This window comes from Pleurodeles waltl, chromosome 6, assembly GCF_031143425.1.
Source record: "Pleurodeles waltl isolate 20211129_DDA chromosome 6, aPleWal1.hap1.20221129, whole genome shotgun sequence".
In the NCBI taxonomy this organism is placed as follows: domain Eukaryota; kingdom Metazoa; phylum Chordata; class Amphibia; order Caudata; family Salamandridae; genus Pleurodeles; species Pleurodeles waltl.
In genome coordinates, this window is record NC_090445.1 from 52,764,824 (window position 1) to 52,782,739 (window position 17,916).

Consider the following 17,916-nt stretch of genomic DNA (forward strand, 5'->3'; position numbering starts at 1 on the left):
ACGACCACCAGCCCACACGCCATCAACCACCTCAAGTGCATCCTGGTCAACGCTCGTTCTGTCCACAAGCACGCCGTTGAACTCTGGGACCTCCTGAACTCCACAGCACCGGACGTCGCCTTCATCACGGAGACCTGGATGAACGCCTCTTCGGCCCCAGACATCGCCACTGCCATCCCGAAGGCTACAAGATCTCCAGAAAAGACCGCACCAACCAAGTAGGAGGAGGTATCGCCATCGTCTTCAAAGACTCCATCAGCGTCACCACCTCCACCGAAGACACCCCTCTCGCCGCTGAACATCTGCATTTTCAGATTCGCACCGACCCCAGGACCACCCTCAGAGGATCCCTCGTCTACCGTCCCCCCGGACCGCGCGCCCCTTTCAGCAACTCCATCGCCGACTTCATCTCCCCGCACGCCGTCGCCTCGCCGGACTACATCCTCCTAGGCAACCTCAACTTCCATCTGGAACAAAACAACGACCCCAACACCACCGCCCTGCTCGACAACCTCGCCTCGGCCTCAAGCAACTGGTGAACACCGCCACCCACATTGCCGGACACACGCTTGACCCTATCTTCTCCGCCAGCAAACACGTCTTCTTTAGCCACACGTCCGCTCTACACTGGACCGACCACAGCTGTGTCCATTTCACATTCTGACGCGAGACCCGCCACCTCCGCACTCAACCCATCCCTCGTCGACAGTGGAACAAAATCCCCGAAGAGCAACTCTTCTCCGCACTCGCCGTCAACCAACCCACCCTTACCACCGACCCCAACGACGCAGCCCTCAGCCTCTCGAACTGGATCTCCAACTGCGCAGACAACCTTGATCCCCTCAGATGCACGCATCAACAGGCCATCACCAAAAAACCTCTCTGGTTCTCTGACACCCTCAAAGAATCAAAGAAAACTTGTCGCGCCCTCGAGAAGGCCTGGCGCAAGGACCACACCGCCGACAACATGACCGCCCTCAAAAACGCAACCCGCGAACACCACCACCTGATCCGCGCTGCCAAAAGGAACTTTTTCACCGACAGACTGGACAAAAACAGCCACAACAGCAGAGAACTTTTTAGCATCATCAAAGAGTTCTCCAACCCCAACGCCAACGCCGTCACGCCCTCACAAGACTTTTGCAACTCCCTCGCCACCTTCTTCCATCGCAAGATCTGCGACCTCCACGACAGCTTCGGACACCAGACCCAACCAAGCATCACCGAACCCACACCCCCGACCATCACCCTCAACGACTGGACCCACATCAACACTGAAGAAACCAAAACCACCATGAACTCTATCCACTCCGGCGCCCCATCGGACCCCTGCCCTCACTTCATCTTCAATAAAGCCGACGACATGATGGCCCCGCACCTCCAGGCCGTCATCAACTCTTCGTTTTCTTCTGCTACCTTCCCCGAATGCTGGAAACACGCCGAAGTCAACACCCTACTAAAGAAACCTACGGCTGAACCGAGCGACCTGAAAAACTTCCGCCCCATCTCGCTCCTCCCCTTCCCCGCCAAGGTAATAGAGAAGACCGTCAACAAACAGCTGACCACCTTCCTGGAAGACAACAACCTGCTCGACCCTTCACAAACCAGATTCCGAACCAACCACAGCACTGAAACCGCCCTCATCTCAGTCACAGACGACATCAGAACCCTGATGGACAACGGTGAAACAGTCGCCCTCATCCTCCTCCACCTCTCGGCTGCCTTCGACACCGTCTGTAACCGCATCCTAATTACCCACCTCCACTCCACCGGGATCCAAGGCCAGGCCCTGGGCTGGATCGTCTCCTTCCTCTCAAACCGATCTCAAAGAGTTTACCTCCCACCGTTTCGCTCAGACCCCACCGAGATCATCTGCAGCGTACCTCAAGGCTCATCGCTCAGCCTGACACTCTTTAATGTCTACATGAGCCCCCTCACCGACATCGTACGCAAGCACGACATCATCATCACCTCCTACGCCGACGACACCCAACTTATACTCTCCCTCACCAAGGACCCCGCCAGCGCCAAGACCAACCTACAAGAGGGCATGAAGGACGTCGCAGATTGGATGAGGCTCAGCCGCCTAAAGCTGAACTCTGACAAAATGGAAGTCCTCATCCTCGGCAACACCCCGTCCGATTGGGACGACTCCTGGTGGCCCACGGCCCTCGGCACCGCACCGACCCCCACAGACCACGCCCGCAACCTCGGCTTCATCTTGGACCCTCTTCTCACCATGACCAAGCAAGTCAACGCTGTGTCCTCCGCCTGCTTCCTCACCCTCCGTATGCTCCGCAAGATCTTCCGCTGGATCCCCGCCGACACTAGAAAAACCGTGACCCACGCCCTCGTCACGAGCCGCCTGGACTACGGCAACACCCTCTATGCTGGGACCACCGCCAAACTCCAAAAACGCCTGCAACGTATTCAAAATGCCTCGGCCCGCCTCATCCTCGACGTACCCCGCAACAACCACATCTCCGCACACCTGAGACACCTGCATTGGCTCCCAGTCAGCAAAAGGATCACCTTCCGGCTTCTCACCCACGCACACAAAGCCCTCCACAACAAGGGACCGGAATACCTCAACCGTCGCCTCAGCTTCTACGCCCCCACCCGTCTCCTCCGTTCCTCTTGCCTTGCGCTCGCTGCCGTCCCTCGCATCCGCCGCTCCACGGCGGGTGGGATGTCCTTCTCCTTCCTGGCAGCCAAGACCTGGAACACCCTCCCCGCCAGCCTCAGGACCACCCAGGACCACTCCGCATTCCGGAGACTCCTCAAAACCTGGCTTTTTGAGCAGCAGTAACCCCCCCTTCCCCCTAGCGCCTTGAGAAAAGCACGGGTGAGTAGGGCGCTTTATAAATGTTAATGATTTGATTTGATCTATATTTCTAAATTGGTTTGGGATTTTTCTTGTGTTGTGTGTTCACTGTATTACTGTTTGTATACTGCATAAATACTTAACACATTGCCTCTAAGTTTAGCCTGGTGCTTTTTGTGCAAGCTAACCAAGGTTAAGCACAGGTTAAATTAGTGCCTTTGTGTGGTTCACCCAGCAAGGGACTGTGGCTGTTGCTTGACCAAGGCTCACACCCCAATCAACTAACAACCCAATTTCTCATAACATCTTCCGAGAAATGTCTACATTAAGCTATATCACATGCACTCATGACAAGCCAGGGTGTTCAATAGAAAAATGTGCAGGGACATTAGCTTTTATTGCTAGCAACTGAAGCACAGACACCAAGGCCCATATTTATACTTTTTGACGCACAACTGCGCCAACGCAGTTGTGCGTCAAACATTTTACCGCCGGCTAATGCCATTCCAACGCGCCATGCGGGCGCCTTATTAATGGAATGACGTTAGCCGGCGCTGCGGACTGGTGTGCGTAAAAAAAAATTACTCACACCAGGCAGCGCCGGCGTATGGGAAAATGGGGGTTGTGCGTCAAAAAACGGTGCAAGTCGGGTCTGAGGCAAAATTCAGGCCTCAAACCGGATTTGTGCCATTTTTTTTTTTACGCCCAACCTCCATTGACATGACTCCTGTCTTAGCAAAGACAGGAGTCATGCCCCCTTGCCCAATGGCCATGCCCAGGGGACTTAAGTCCCCTGTGCATGGCCATTGGGCATAGTGGCATGTAGGGGGCCCAAATCAGGCCCCCCATGCCACAAAAAAAATCAGAAAAAAATACTTACCTAAACTTACCTTTCCTTCGCTGGGATGGGTCCCTCCATCCTTGGGTGTCCTCCTGGGGTGGGCAAGGGCTGCAGGGGGTGTCCCTGGGGGCAGGGGAGGGCACCTCTGGGCTCCTTCCGAGCCCACAGGTCCGTTAACGCCTGCCCTGACCCAGGCGTTAAAAAACAGCGCCCATCAGGCTGTGCGCCGTTTTTTAAGGCCTGCCCCCTCCTGTGCGTCAAAATGACGTCAGAGTATAAATAAGGGGCACAGGCCTTAATGTAATTTTTTGGAAGGGAACGCCTACCTTGCATATAATTAACGCAAGGCTGGTTCCCCCTTCCAAAAAATGACGCACCTGGTGGTATTTTGACGCCCGCGGGGTCAGACGTCAAAGTATAAATATGGGGCAGGGTTTGCGCCGATTGTGCGTCAAAAATTTTGACACACATTTGGCGCGTATAAATATGCCCCCAAATGTTAGGACAGTGATTTTACGTGCATCCAGCTAGAATTATACAGACAGATATGTGGCCCTGACTTCAAACAGCGAGTCTTGGATAATTCACAAGGTTTTCTTATGGGTGAATCATAACTGGTTTTGGCCCATTATTGATGCTGAAGTGACTCCTAAATATTACTAGCATTACCCACCAAGAGGCCTCAGCATAGAAGGATGGACTATATAATGACACCTAGGGACATAGTTAAGAAAATAGTATAACATTTAGATATAGGGACCAGACTTTTACCCTGCAGATGGGCCATTTAAAGAGGGAAACCCCTGGAATAAAGTGACCGCAAAAAGTGTTCTCAGTGGAGCACCACTAGAAACACCTCAGATCAGTGTGACAGATCTTCAGGAGATAGAAAGAGAACTTTATCACAAATGAGGGAAAAAGAGAAAACGCTGACCTCTCAGGGGAAAGTTCTAAAAACAATGAAGCATCAGGCACCTTACATTGAAAGAAACTTACTGATGTACTGAGCGAATTGGAGAGACTTCGTAGGCTGATAAGGGATGCCAGGTAAAAGAGACCTAATAGAAAGATTTCAGCATATTTTTCTTTAAGTTGAATTAAGGGTCAGAAGTATGAAGATCTGGTCACAAAAATCCAGTCGCAATTTGCAACCAGTAAAGAATTTCATAAACCAAGCTACACATTAATAAGTTGATTCATAAAATTGCGAATGGAAGTGGTTTGTAGTCCAGTGTACCTCATTAATATTGATGAGGTAGACCATAAACTCTGACTCACTGTAATTGGTGGATATCACAGGGATGGTGGTCTGCTGGTCAGCAGACCACCATGTCTGTGATCACTTTTCAATAAAGTATACATTTTTTTAATGCAGACCTCACAGAAACAATAATGTAGGCCTGGGAGAGATAGTTAGCAACCCATTAAAATATGCCATGACCACTATGGATTCCATAGCATTACTCGTTCTCAGGCAATATTACTTTGATTGTAGTTCCAAGTACCTTCAGCCAGAAAACCCACTAAGAAGTCTGAAGTGGTGGATATTTGCAAAGGTATATAGTGTGACCACAAATGTTGATGTAATGCGTCTACTGCAATTCAAAGAATGATTCACAAGTGAGATGTACATTTTGTTTTTGTATTTGCACCATGTATTTTTCTGTTACATATAACTTTAAAAGTCTATTTCCTTCCATAAGTGTTGTTCTTTTAAGCTTCACACTTGTTCTACACACCTCTGCATTGCAAATATCAGTATTGCAAGGCCAAATGGCTATTGCAGCAGCAGTGGGGGAGCATCAGCTTGACCTTAGAGGTCAAAGGCTAAACTTCGAACCCCAAACCCCTGTCGTCGACAGCATCAGCCAGCTCCCACCCACAAACACAAAATCTGAACACCTGCTCACCCACTGGGACCCTCTCACAACCCAAGCCACACACACCATCATGAATTCCGTTCACTTAGGAGCACCCACTGACCCATGCCTACATCACATCTTCAACCTCGGGAGCAAAAGGACTGGCAACATGCTCAAGAAAGTCCTGACCATCTCCATCACCTCAGGAGGACTAGAAAAATGCAGAAGTAAGTCCCCTTCACAAGAAACTATCCGCAGACGCAGCAGACGCCAAGAAATACAGACGCATCGCCTGCTTCCCTTTCCTGCAAAGGTCCTCGAGAAGGCAATCAATCAGAAACTCACCAAACACCTAAAAAACAGCAACTTCCTGGATCCCTCTCAATCTAGATTCCGAGCAAGCCACTGCACTGAGACAGCCTTGATGGCAGCCACTGAAGGCATCAGGGTCCTCCTGGATCGCAGCAAAACAGTAGTCCGCATTCTACTGGACCTATCAGCCCCCTTCAACACTGTCTCCCACCACATCTTGATAAAAAGACTCCACATCGGAATCTAGGAACACGCCCTCAAATGGATCACCTCATACCTCACTGGAAGAACCCAGAAAATCCAACTCCCTCTATTCAACTCTGAACCGAAAGAGATCATCTGCGGAATCTCCCAAGGATCATCCCTCAGCCCTCCCCTCTTCAACACATACTTGAACCCCCTGGCCAACATCGTTTGAAAACATCGGCTCAACATCATCTCCTACGCCGACAGCACCCAGCTCATCCTCTTGCTGAGCGAAGACCCTACCACAAACAGAGCCAACTTCCACAACACAACACTTCCACAATAAATGCATGATGAATGTCACTGACTGTATGAAAGACAACAGCCTGACACTGTACAGACAAGAAAGAATGTCTCATGTTTAAAAAACACTTCACCATGGAACTATACATGGTAGCCTATGGAACTCGGCACACCCTCTGCCCGGGTCGACGGACCACGCATGTAACCTTGACATCATCTTAGACTGCAAACTATCTAAGAAACAGAAGGTAAACACAGTCTCAACTGCCTGCTTCCACACTTTATGCATGCTCTGCAAGATCTTCAGGTGGCTCCCAGTTGCCACCAGAAAGACTGTCACAAAGGTCCTTGTCACCAGCAGGTTGGACAATGGAAACATTCTCTAGGTAGGATGCACCACACGTCTACTGAAGAGACTACAAACAATACAGAACTCAGCGGGGCCAATTGTTTTCTGTATTGCACTTTCTAAAAGTGGCATTTCTACAATAGTAATATTAAATCCAACCTTACCAATACACAGGATTTTCTATTACCATTCTGGCCATACAAAATATGACATGGTTACCCCTTTCAGATCAGAACCTACTAATCAAAAAGTATATGAGGGCAGTCCTAATGCTAGTCTATGAAAGGATCAGGCCTCATAGTAGTGGTAAAAACAAATTTAGGTGTTTTCCACTACAAAGACATATAAAACACATATGTACATGTCCTGCCTTTTATATACATAGCACCCTGTCTAGGGCCTACCTTAGGGGTGACGTACATGTAGAAAAAGGGGAGTTTAAGGCTTGGCAAGTACTTTTAAATGACAACTTGAAGTGGCAGTATAACTGAACACACAGGCGTTGCAACAGCAAGCCTGAGACATGGTGAAGGGGCTACATATGTGGGTGGCACAAACAGTGCTGCAGGCCCACTAGTAGCCTTTAATTTATAGGCCCTGGGCAGATGTAGAGCACTTTACTGGGGACTTACAAGTAAATCAAATATGCCAATTAGGTATGAACCAATGTTACCATGTTTAAGGGAGAGAGCATACACACTTTAGCACTGGGTAGCAGTGGTAAAGTGTACAGAGTCTTACAACCAGAAAAAACAGTGTCAGAAAAGTGGAGGGAGGCAGGCAAAAAGGTAGGAGTGACCACCCTAAGGCTGTCAGGTCTAACAGTCATGTAAAGTGAGAACAATGTTTCCAGACCAAGTCCATAAAATACATGAATTATTAAGGTCTGTCTAACAGTGGTCACTTTGGCTTCCAGGTGAATGTGAAACCTACTATGTCTTTCCTGGTGACATGCATAGTATTTTTTTTCCATTCTATGATGTTTCTGCATCTCTCCTGGGATGATGCACAGTTTTCTTCCTTAGTTTTACTGCAAAACATTATTTTTTCTGATGCAGAATATGTGGAATGTGTGTTGTCACAAGTGTATTTTTACAGTGTGTATGTTTCCTGCACAGGACACCTGTGTCACTTGAGCCCAGACAAGTCATTATTGTGCTTCGCGAAACAAGCTGATCACCAGAATATTCAACTTTGCTGGAAATGAGGTTCTACCAGCATGGATCATTTCTCAGTTTGCATGGCTGTTTCTTCTAACTCCAGGGTATAACACAACTAATGTTTGGTGTCAGATGATTGATACTTGGGGGACAAAGCCCAACATTGTTGAGCTGCTTACTGCCTCTATTCCATGTATGCAGTCTACCTTAAGAGGAACACTTTACTTTCCACAAGCGTAAGATGCATGTATCTGGTGTGCTTGTGTATACTGAGGAATTGTGGAACTCCTGGTAGAGGCTTCCCACAGAGGTGTACAGCTCCTAGCTGTGGGTTCCCAATAAGCCAGAAGTAGGCCCTGCTATTACCTGCTCCTCCCTTTCTCTCTGCATTCATACACTACTGTTGTATGTAGCTCATTTATATATTATTTTATCTTTTCCACTGAAAAAATCAAAGGTTATAGGGACGTTATAGTTAGGCTCACGAGTTATAGATACTTGAGATAACTCCAACTATAACAGGTGAATTTCTATGGTTCTGTGAGCATAACTTTGAAAGCGAAGGACTGTTACGTCCTGGCTTGTCATTACTATACTCACTGTTCTCTCTTCCACTTAGAATGTGTGGGTTAATATTCCAGAGCTGGATTGCTTGAGTAGAGGGAATGTTATCTGCTGAGTCAGAGGTTGGTCAGAGAGCTACAATTTTGCTAATTATCATTGTAGTTTGTGGCTTCTATAGGAATAGGCCCTAGGACTCAGGAAAGAGAACTCACTAGTGCTGGGCCATGAGTGAGCTGGGGATCTGACCATCTCAAAGAACCACACAGGCTCAGTTGCTGTGAATAATGCTAAGGGGCCCAGCTGTCAGAGGACAATAAGCTGGCACATATTCAATCTGCTTGTGCACACCCTCGGTGCACACCTCCAGTCTGACCCAAGATGCACCGCAACAAGAGCACTATAGGACAAATTGACTAATTGTTCACATTATGCAGGGCAGCAACCAAAATTACTGTGGAGCACCGTTTGAAGGGGAGAGGCCAGACGAGTGTCTTGTCTACTAAACTATGGCATTGGTTCTCTCTCCCCTACAATGACATACTTTTGGCTCCCTTGTTCCAAACACACATCCTTGCAAAATGCAAAATGGTGCAAGAGTGTGTGCATGGCGTCTAGCATAGGTTTTGAAAAGATTTAGACATAGTTTCATCTTTTCAAAGTTTGTATGTGTGGTGTTAGTACAGCAAACAAGTACAGGTGGGAAACTTTGAGGAAAGAAAACTTTCCTCTAACATTATGCATGCTTCGGGGAGTTATACATTTGTGGTGTGCATCCCTTTCTGCCTTTTTAGTGAATAGGGTTTTGCATCAAAAACCATGGTTGATTACACCCAGGTGCAACCCATGGTGTGACCCATTGATGCAAAGTAGTGCTTTGCATTACTTTAGGACTACTTTCAAGCATAAAATGAGTTTTGCGTTGGAAAGTAAATCCCAATTCAACACTTTGTGCCAGTTTATGTCACTTTTTTATGCAAACCTGGTGCCGAGTGTCAGTTCATCAGGCCCAAAGTTTGCATCCTATACATGCTTTTCCTGCAAGTGAGACCCACAATATCTTCACCTGCGAATGTAAGGTGATTTCCAATATAGGGGTGAACAGCTGAGGTTAGCATGTTTTCAGAGACACAAATAACCAGGATGTAAGAAAAAGTGTCTTCTGCCGTGGAAGATACCATCTACAGTGTCAAAGGCTTCACAAACTTCCATTTCTGCTGTCACGCTAGAAGCACACTGACTTCTCCAGCTGTAGTATAAGTGATGATGTTTATTTGTGAATAATAAAAATGATCTGAGTAGGTGAACACTGTCCAGAGCTGCCATGGCCACCTCAAAAAATGTATCATTCCTTTTTTTACTGTCTCCTTCCCTACAAACATACCGTAGGACATTGGGTCATTAGTTGTGCAAGATGTGAGGCTTGAGCAAGTAATAGGTCCACAATGTCCACTTCCTGAGAGTCAATCACCCCATTGTAGTGCTTGACTCTCAGAGTAGAGCAGCAGAGCAGTCCAAGGCCTACTCAAGGGAGGCGATGTGGGCTAATAATCACTGTTCACTGGCATGCAATAAAAACATTCAATAAATGACTGACTGTCCAGTCAGTGCTTTTTCTTTAGAAAAAGAAAAGTACATTTATTACACACACACACACACACTGCTAAATATTATGCATTAATTTACAAATATATACATAAGACAGATAGAAATAATCGATTTAATAAAGATATCGCCTTGGACACTTAAGGGGTCATGACACACATAATCACCGTACCTCCCATACCAAACTGCACATCACAGTACAAGAGGGTATCACTTTAAATCAAACAAGCCTATTGGCTTTATCAAGGGTCATCACAACATATAGAGTAAGCCTACTGGCTTTATCAAAGGTCTTTACAATGTACTAAATAGGCCTATTGGCATTTTCACAAGGTGCACCACTATTAAAAGACCAACAACCCCCATGTTAAGGGGCACCTACCTTTCACTATCGTCATTAATCATGTCTAAATACAATCATTAATGTCATTAAAGCATTATCAATAAAACATTTTAACATTGATCACTAAAGCATTGTAGCATTGCTCATAATTGCTCATTGCTTGAAAATAAACATTACATGAGTCTCAGTCGTTTTTATACATCTTCAGGCCACATAAAATGCATCCATACAACCAGTCCTTTGAAAGCACTGAATTATCAGCTGCAGAGCAAACGCCCCAGCCTTGGAAATGGTTAAAAAAATGATTCAAATTGGGGGGGGCGGGTGTAACTTTTTATAAAACCTTTGTAGGGAGGGAAACTGCTGTGCTCCTGCAGCCCCGCACTTTTTTAGTACTGGTTCTGCCCCTGCCATCCTGGGACCATCCTAAGAACAAAAAAATAGGTAAATGATGGTGCACTTCAGCCTGAGGTGCAGTGAATATTTCATGAGCAGCTCTCCAGCTGTGCAGGAGAGCCGCTTTCCTTTTTCCATTTTTTTCTCTTTTATTTTTTTTCTCTTATTTTATGTTAGAGCAGAAGACACGCCAAGCATGGCTGAGGGTAGCCTGGGGTGCCCACTCCTAACTGCCCAACCGGCTACTGCCCGGGCAGCACTCTGTGTTGCCAGCGCGAGAGCTTGCAACTGTGTTTTCCCTGCCTGCCCCATGCGGGCGGGGTGTTACTTTTCCATAATTGGAGGGGGCGGGGGAAGGGAAGGAGGGAAGAAGCTTGATAGAGCTCCCCTTTTCTTCTTTGCTGAGGGCTACAATTGGGGTCCTGGGCCCCTTTTACTGTTTATGTGGCCTGGGGATGGGGTAGGAGGCACATGCATGCTCTCTCTCTGGAAAATAATTTATGTGATCTTGCTCAAACTCCTGGGCCTTGGTCCACCCCGCAGGTAGAATCCAGGGGGGCAGCAGAATCCCACGTGCTCCATCGCTCGCAAAGGGGGTCAAAGATCACCATCTTTAAAAAGAGTATAACTCAGGCCCGTTAGGCTGATTTGGGCCATCCAGGGCTCCTTTTACCCCCGGTGGCGAGCAGTTTTAGCAAACCCCCTCACCTCCAAGGTGCGTACTTTGTGGGGAGCTGGTTCCACTGGCTCCCTGTGCTAGCTTTCCTCCTGGTCTTTGTTTCTGGTGGTCCTCTTCTCCTTCTGGGTGTAGCAGTCCAGCTCTTTCCCACAACTGGTCCTCAGTAGGTTTATGGGGGACAGCCCTAATGTCCCTTGGAGACACCCATTGGTCTTGGGGTCATTGGGGCAGAGTCCACAGCCCTTTAAGACATCAGAAGAGTTCTCCTTCCAGTGGTCCTTGGCTGCTGCTGCCATTGTAGTCCCAATGTCCACAATCAAACAGTGAAAACACACAAAGGCACTCTCTCTCCCTTGGGCATGAGTTTTTAAATGGGGTTGGAAGATTTTAGAAGCTAGACAACATTTGACAATCATAGGGTGCCACATCACCGCTCCTCCCCAGCCAACCCTCCTGCTCAATCCAAGATGGCGCCACCCAGAAGTCACTGGTCACATCTCCTCTGGGGGTCTCAGCTCTGCCCCTCGCTGACATCACTGCCAGGGCCTTTCCCACTAAACCTTCCAAGAGGAGCCCTCTTCTGGTTTGGCCTCAGATGTCTGGGCTTTCTTCTTTGTTCAGTGGACTTTGACTGTCCCTAGCCCTCGTACTTTGTGAAAGCTAATAAACAAATGCAGATTTTCTTCCCCACTCCTTCCTCCTCAGAAGCTGAGGGAAGCACAGTTTATTACTCAGAACAGGGGGGGACTTTAATCCCTGTGCTGGGGAGCAGAGTAATTAACTTGGCCAGCAGGATGACAAAAAGGCCTGGGCTCTGATCCTGAGTTGAGGCTGGGAAATATGAAAATTCTGGATGGCCCATAACATGTACAATATATAATGTATATGAAATGAGTGTGCCTTTCTACCCCAGTTTTAGACCTCACAGGACTCTGTAGGCCGAAGAGAAGCGAAACTGCACTCTAAGGTAGAATTCCCCCAACTGTATAATACATTTTCACTCCAGACAAAAAAGTAAACAATACTGACTTTACCCACTAATATTATAAGGCCTACCCCAGGTCAGTATCTAACCCTGCAGAGTCCGGTCTGTGCCATGCTACATGTGTGCAGTTACCCTGTTTCGCGCAACAGTAGTCTAACACATGCACATGTGTTTATGTGTAACCAACCAACTGCTCTTTACCCTAGCTGTATTGCAATGGACTAATATTAAAATGTTGTATGACACAACCACGCATGCCTTAACAATGCAGTTGGAACTACGACTGCATCTTTAACACCCATACCTTTACCACACATGACTTTACAACAATTTTTTTGTAAAAGTATGCTTGGTAAAGAAATGTGTGTTAAAGGTATGCGTGGTTGTGTCATAAAACCACTTGCCCTGAGGCCTAAAACCACGCCCAATTTAAAAATAAAAACTAGCCCGATAAAAAACCACCCACCCTAAAATCACCCCCACTGCTAAAAACTCCCCCTAAACCTGGCCCCAGCCCCACTTAACTTACCACACGTGCAACTACTGCACAACAACGCTCCCCCTCCCTGAGGTCTAAAACCCTGCCCCCTGTAAAAAAAAAAACTACCATGACCCGCCCTGAGCCCTAAAACCACCCCCACCCCTAAAACTTTCTCCCCTAAATCTGACCCCAGCTCCACTTACCTCGCAACACATGCAACTGCTGCACCACAGTGCCCCCTCGCTGCCCTGAGCCCTAAAACCATGCCCCTGGTAAACCCCCCCCCGAGCCCTAAACCCCCCACCACTAAAAACTAAGCGTGGTTTGGTTGCGGTGAAATGGCACGCGTGGCTCAGCCCACGTTGTTTAATTAGTTTCCCTATTTATAGGCAGTCACTGGTGGTAAACATATGCAGTGCATTTAGCATCTGATGGCCGTGAGTGAGGCAGATGAGGAAGACTCCCCGACAGTAAAAAAATCCAAAACCAGGTGATCAAAAAATGCAAAAAATCCAAGCATACTAAATGGGCAGAACCCATTTTGCAACACATACATTTTTGTTTGTGAAAATGCACAAATCCTGATACAGTGAAATCAAGATTACAACATTTTTTGCACTTAAGTGATACTTAAGAAACTCAATTTTGTAGACATCGTACTGCCCTGTTCTATATTATCTGTTCGGTATGGAAATTAATCTGAAGGTAATTTTGGTCACTCACTTTCCATCAGTGTCGCTTGTATAACCATCTTGGCCCATCAGAAGGTACTCCTGTTCAAGCTTCAGCTCCATCCTGCATGCTTTGCGCTTTATGAAATTTCGGAAATCCCCCCTCTTAATTGTTTCATCCTTGGCTGTACGATGGTAAGAGGGCAGCGTAGAGAGAGACAGACAATGAATAACAGAATGTTCATTAGTCTGCATTCAAAATACCTTTTTGGTGCAGTTGAATTTTATCAAGAAAGTATACCAGGTATCCAGCTTTGTGAGTAATACAACTCCCAAAATGTTATACGGATAGGAATTGCAAACACTAGGTACCTCAAAAGTGAACAGTGAAAGGTTTTATCAAAACATCCATATTTAATCACACCAGGCTTTCATTGTTCCTCAAATGTAAACCTCAATGGTTGTATGGCAACAGAACAAGTTACTTACCCTCAGTAAAGCTCTTTAGGGTGAATACTCTATCTAATCGAAGATTCCTCCTCTTTAGAATTTTCTTTAAGCAAGAGACTGAGGGGGTCATTCTGACCCTGGCGGTAGACTACCGCCAGGGCCAACGACCGCGGATGCACCGCCAACAGGCTGGCGGTGCATCCATGGGCATTCTGACCCGCGGTCAGAAACGGAAAACCGGCGGTGTCCCGCCGGTTTCCCGCTGCCCTGGGGAATCCTCCATGGCGGCGCTGCAGGCAGCGCCGCCATGGGGATTCCGACCCCCTTACCGCCAGCCTGGTTCTGGCGGTTTTGACCGCCAGAACCTGGCTGGCGGTAACAGGTGTTGTGGGGCCCCTGGGGACCCCTGCAGTGCCCATGCCAATGGCATGGGCACTGCAGGGGCCCCCTAACAGGGCCCCACTAAGATTTTCAGTGTCTGCATAGCAGACACTGAAAATCGCGACGGGTGCCACTGCACCCGTCGCACGCCTTCAACTCCGCCGGCTCCATTCGGAGCCGGCTTCCTCGTTGAAGGCGCTTTCCCGCTGGGCTGGCGGGCGGCCTTCTGGCGGTCGCCCGCCAGCCCAGCGGGAAAGCCAGAATGGCCGCCACGGTCATTTGACCGGGGTGCGGTCATTCGGCGGCTTCCGCCGGCCCTGCGGTTACCGCGGCCGGCGGGAGTCAGAATGACCCCCTGAATCTGGAAGTTTCCACAGCAGTGGTACTGAGCATCGCTATGTGGAGTTTTGTACCTCCACATTGACCGGGGTCCGCCTTGGAAGTGACAAAGTCGAGCCACATATAGGTGCCATCCGTGCTCACTGACATCAGATTCTAGGTGGACTCTTTCCGCGCCTTTAGATGCAGAGCACAAAACAATTGAAGGTACCAGTGTGGACATCTCTAATTTGTGACCTTTGTGGAGTGGCAAATGAAGACCATTCTACAAAACGGGGAGGACTTAAGGCAGTGAGGAATCCGTGGGTAAATAAAGTGTTCACCAGAAAATTATAGTTAGCTCAGGTAACTATAACTGCTGAAATTCTTTGGTTTCATATGAGTGAAATGTGAGCCTTACTATAACACCTGTAACCTTAGGCCCGTATTTATACTTTTTTAGCGCCGCGTTTGCGCCGCTTTTTGACGCAAAAGCAGCGCAAACTAACAAAATACAATTGGATTTTGTAAGTTTGCGTTGCTTTTGCGTCAAAAAGCGGCGCAAATGCGGCGCTAAAAAAGTATAAATACGGGCCTTAGTTTTTTTAGTGAATTTCTAAGGTTTTCCTAGCTATAACGTCCTGGTAACGTTTTTTTTATGTAAATTTCAATATAACATCCCTGTAACCTTTGGTTTTTAAGTGAATTTCAGAGGTTTTTTAAATTTTATTTGCTAACTGTAACCACACCACTAACCTTTGACAGTAAGTGTGTGAGTGCATAAGTGTCTCAGTAGGTCTGTGAGTGGGTCCATTAGTGTCTGAGTGGGTCTGTCACTGGGTGCATGAGTGTCTGAGTGGGTCTGTGAGTGGGTGTGTCCGTGTCTGAATGTGTCTGTGAGTGGGTGCGTTAGTTTCTGAGTAGGTCTGTGAGTGGGTGCATTCGTTTCTGAGTGGGTCTGTCAGTGGGTGCATGAGTGTCTGGGTGGTCTGTGAGTAGGTGCGTGAGGGTCTGAGTGGGTCTGAGTTGGTGTGTGAGGGTCTGAGTAGGTCTGTTAGTGGGTGCATGAGTGTCTGAGTGGGTCTGTGAGTGGGTGCGTGAGTGTCTGAGTGGGTCTGAAAGTGAGTGTATGACTCTCTGAGTGGGTTTGTGAGTGGGTGGATGAGTGTCTGAGTACTTCTATGAGTGAGTGATTTAGTGAATGATGGAGTTTGGTTTTTTTGGCGTTATTCGCTAATTCGTCGCAATGCTACACAGGAGAACAGTGCTGAGCGCTGCGACGTATTCTTGAATATCATGAGTGGTGGAAAAAAGTTATTTTAAACTCATAATTTAACCCTCAAACAGCCCCTATATCACGCCCCTGGGGTCAGGGTACCTCCAACCTGACTCCTTGTACCACGTTTTATTTAAATTTTCACCCCTGGGGACAGTGTCCCATAACCGAAAATGGCGGGCACAACTTTCTGCTCATATTGCAGCCAGCAACTCACAGCATTCCTGGTGGAAGGCCCATTTGCGAATCTGCCATGATAATTCTGAAAACATCATGACAGACCCACAGCCTAATATATACAAATTGTTTTACATTTAATATCTGGAAAAGTACTGAACAGATTTACATCAAATCTCGAAAAGCAGAATCTGCAGAACAAAGTCTAGCTTTCTGCCAAATTTCCTGTGATTCCATCCAGCGGTTCGAGCTGTAGTCAAGTTCAAAACTCCTATGGGAATTAACATGGGAAAGACACTTTTTTTGACCCCACCCTTTTTTCTGCCCCCACTCAAGGGAACACCTGAAACTTTCCATGCACAACAAGAATCACCAGCACACTTTTTTTTGGAAAAGTTTGTGAAGAGTCTTCAAAAGGCACCAAGGAACAATATATTTCTCTTTAACGATCAGTTATATGCCCAAGTCTGCGGGCAGCAATGGAAGTTTCTTTTTCACCCAGTTATGCGAACCTGATGATTGGATGGTGGGAAAAACATGTGACATGGAGTGAAGAGAATGAGGAATTTGCAGCAAAAGCCAACATGTGGCAGATATATATTGATGATTTATTCATCATTTGGAATGGAACAGAGAAGGAGTTTGTACAATATTTTGAACGTCTGAACAAGAATGAAGTGGGTTTACAATTTACCCATAATATTAGCTCCCAATCCGTTCAATTTCTGGATGTCCATGTATACATTAAAAACAATACCATTGAAACCACATTACATCATAAAGCCACTTCTACAAATAGCATACTACATGGAGACAGCTTTCACCGGACATCTCTGAGGAAAAGCATACCGTATGGAGAGTTTAACAGGATCAAACGCAACTGCTCCACAGAACATGAAATGGAACTGAATTTAGAGAAACCAGGCAAAGATTTATTCAAAGAAAATATAAACTAAGAGATATAAACCTGGGTGAATGCAAAGCGATATCCAGAACGAGAGAAGAAATATTGAATAAACCCACGCGGAACAAGGATAATAAAGATTCTAGCATAAGAATGATTATGACATTCAGCAAGAAAACCATCTGATTTTGAATATACTCAATAAATATTGGGATATTATAAGAAAAGATCCCAATATTGGAAAACTGGTAGGAGAAAGACCGTTGGTGACATATAGGAAGGTGTCATCTATAGAAGATCGTCTGGTGAACAGTCACTTCCAGCTAATGAATTGGCTACAGACTCAGACAGTTGGCTTCACATGTTGTGGCAAATGTATGGCCTGTCGGATAGGTGTGAATACAAGAGAATATTTAAATTCTAAGGGCAACTCAATAAGAATTATGAAGAGAGTTACATGTAACACTACCCATGTAGTATATATAATTGAATGTGATTGTGAGTTACATTACATGGGGAGTGCACTTTGTCCCTTAAAAAAACGTATACTTGAACACATCAGAGCCGTGCAGAATAAGGATGGAAATTATGCCATGGCAAAACACCCACATATGCATAAAGATAAAAAGTGGACAAATATGAAGTTGTTCGGTATTGCGACTGTTGAGCATAATGAAAGAGGAGGTAATCGGGAGCTCAGGTTGAGACGCTTTGAATCACGACTAATAATACAGCTCAAAACCAAGATCCAGAGGGGACTCAACGCTGACGAAGAACTTCATTATCATTTATGAGGAAAATTATGTTGTAGTTATAAATAACAAGATCTATAACCTGGGGCAGAGGAAACAG

General features: G+C 46.7%; 1 protein-coding gene across 1 annotated transcript in view; it reads right to left on the bottom strand.

Annotated features, from left to right (window-relative positions):
* The window catches only part of LOC138301475 (complement C4-like), a 685,953-nt gene that overhangs the window by 9,226 nt on the left and 658,811 nt on the right, over window positions 1–17,916 (bottom strand). Inside the window, exon 40 of the mRNA XM_069241987.1 lies at window positions 13,611–13,743. Coding sequence (XP_069098088.1) covers window positions 13,611–13,743 — 133 coding nt within the window. The remainder of the gene's footprint in view (window positions 1–13,610; window positions 13,744–17,916) is intronic.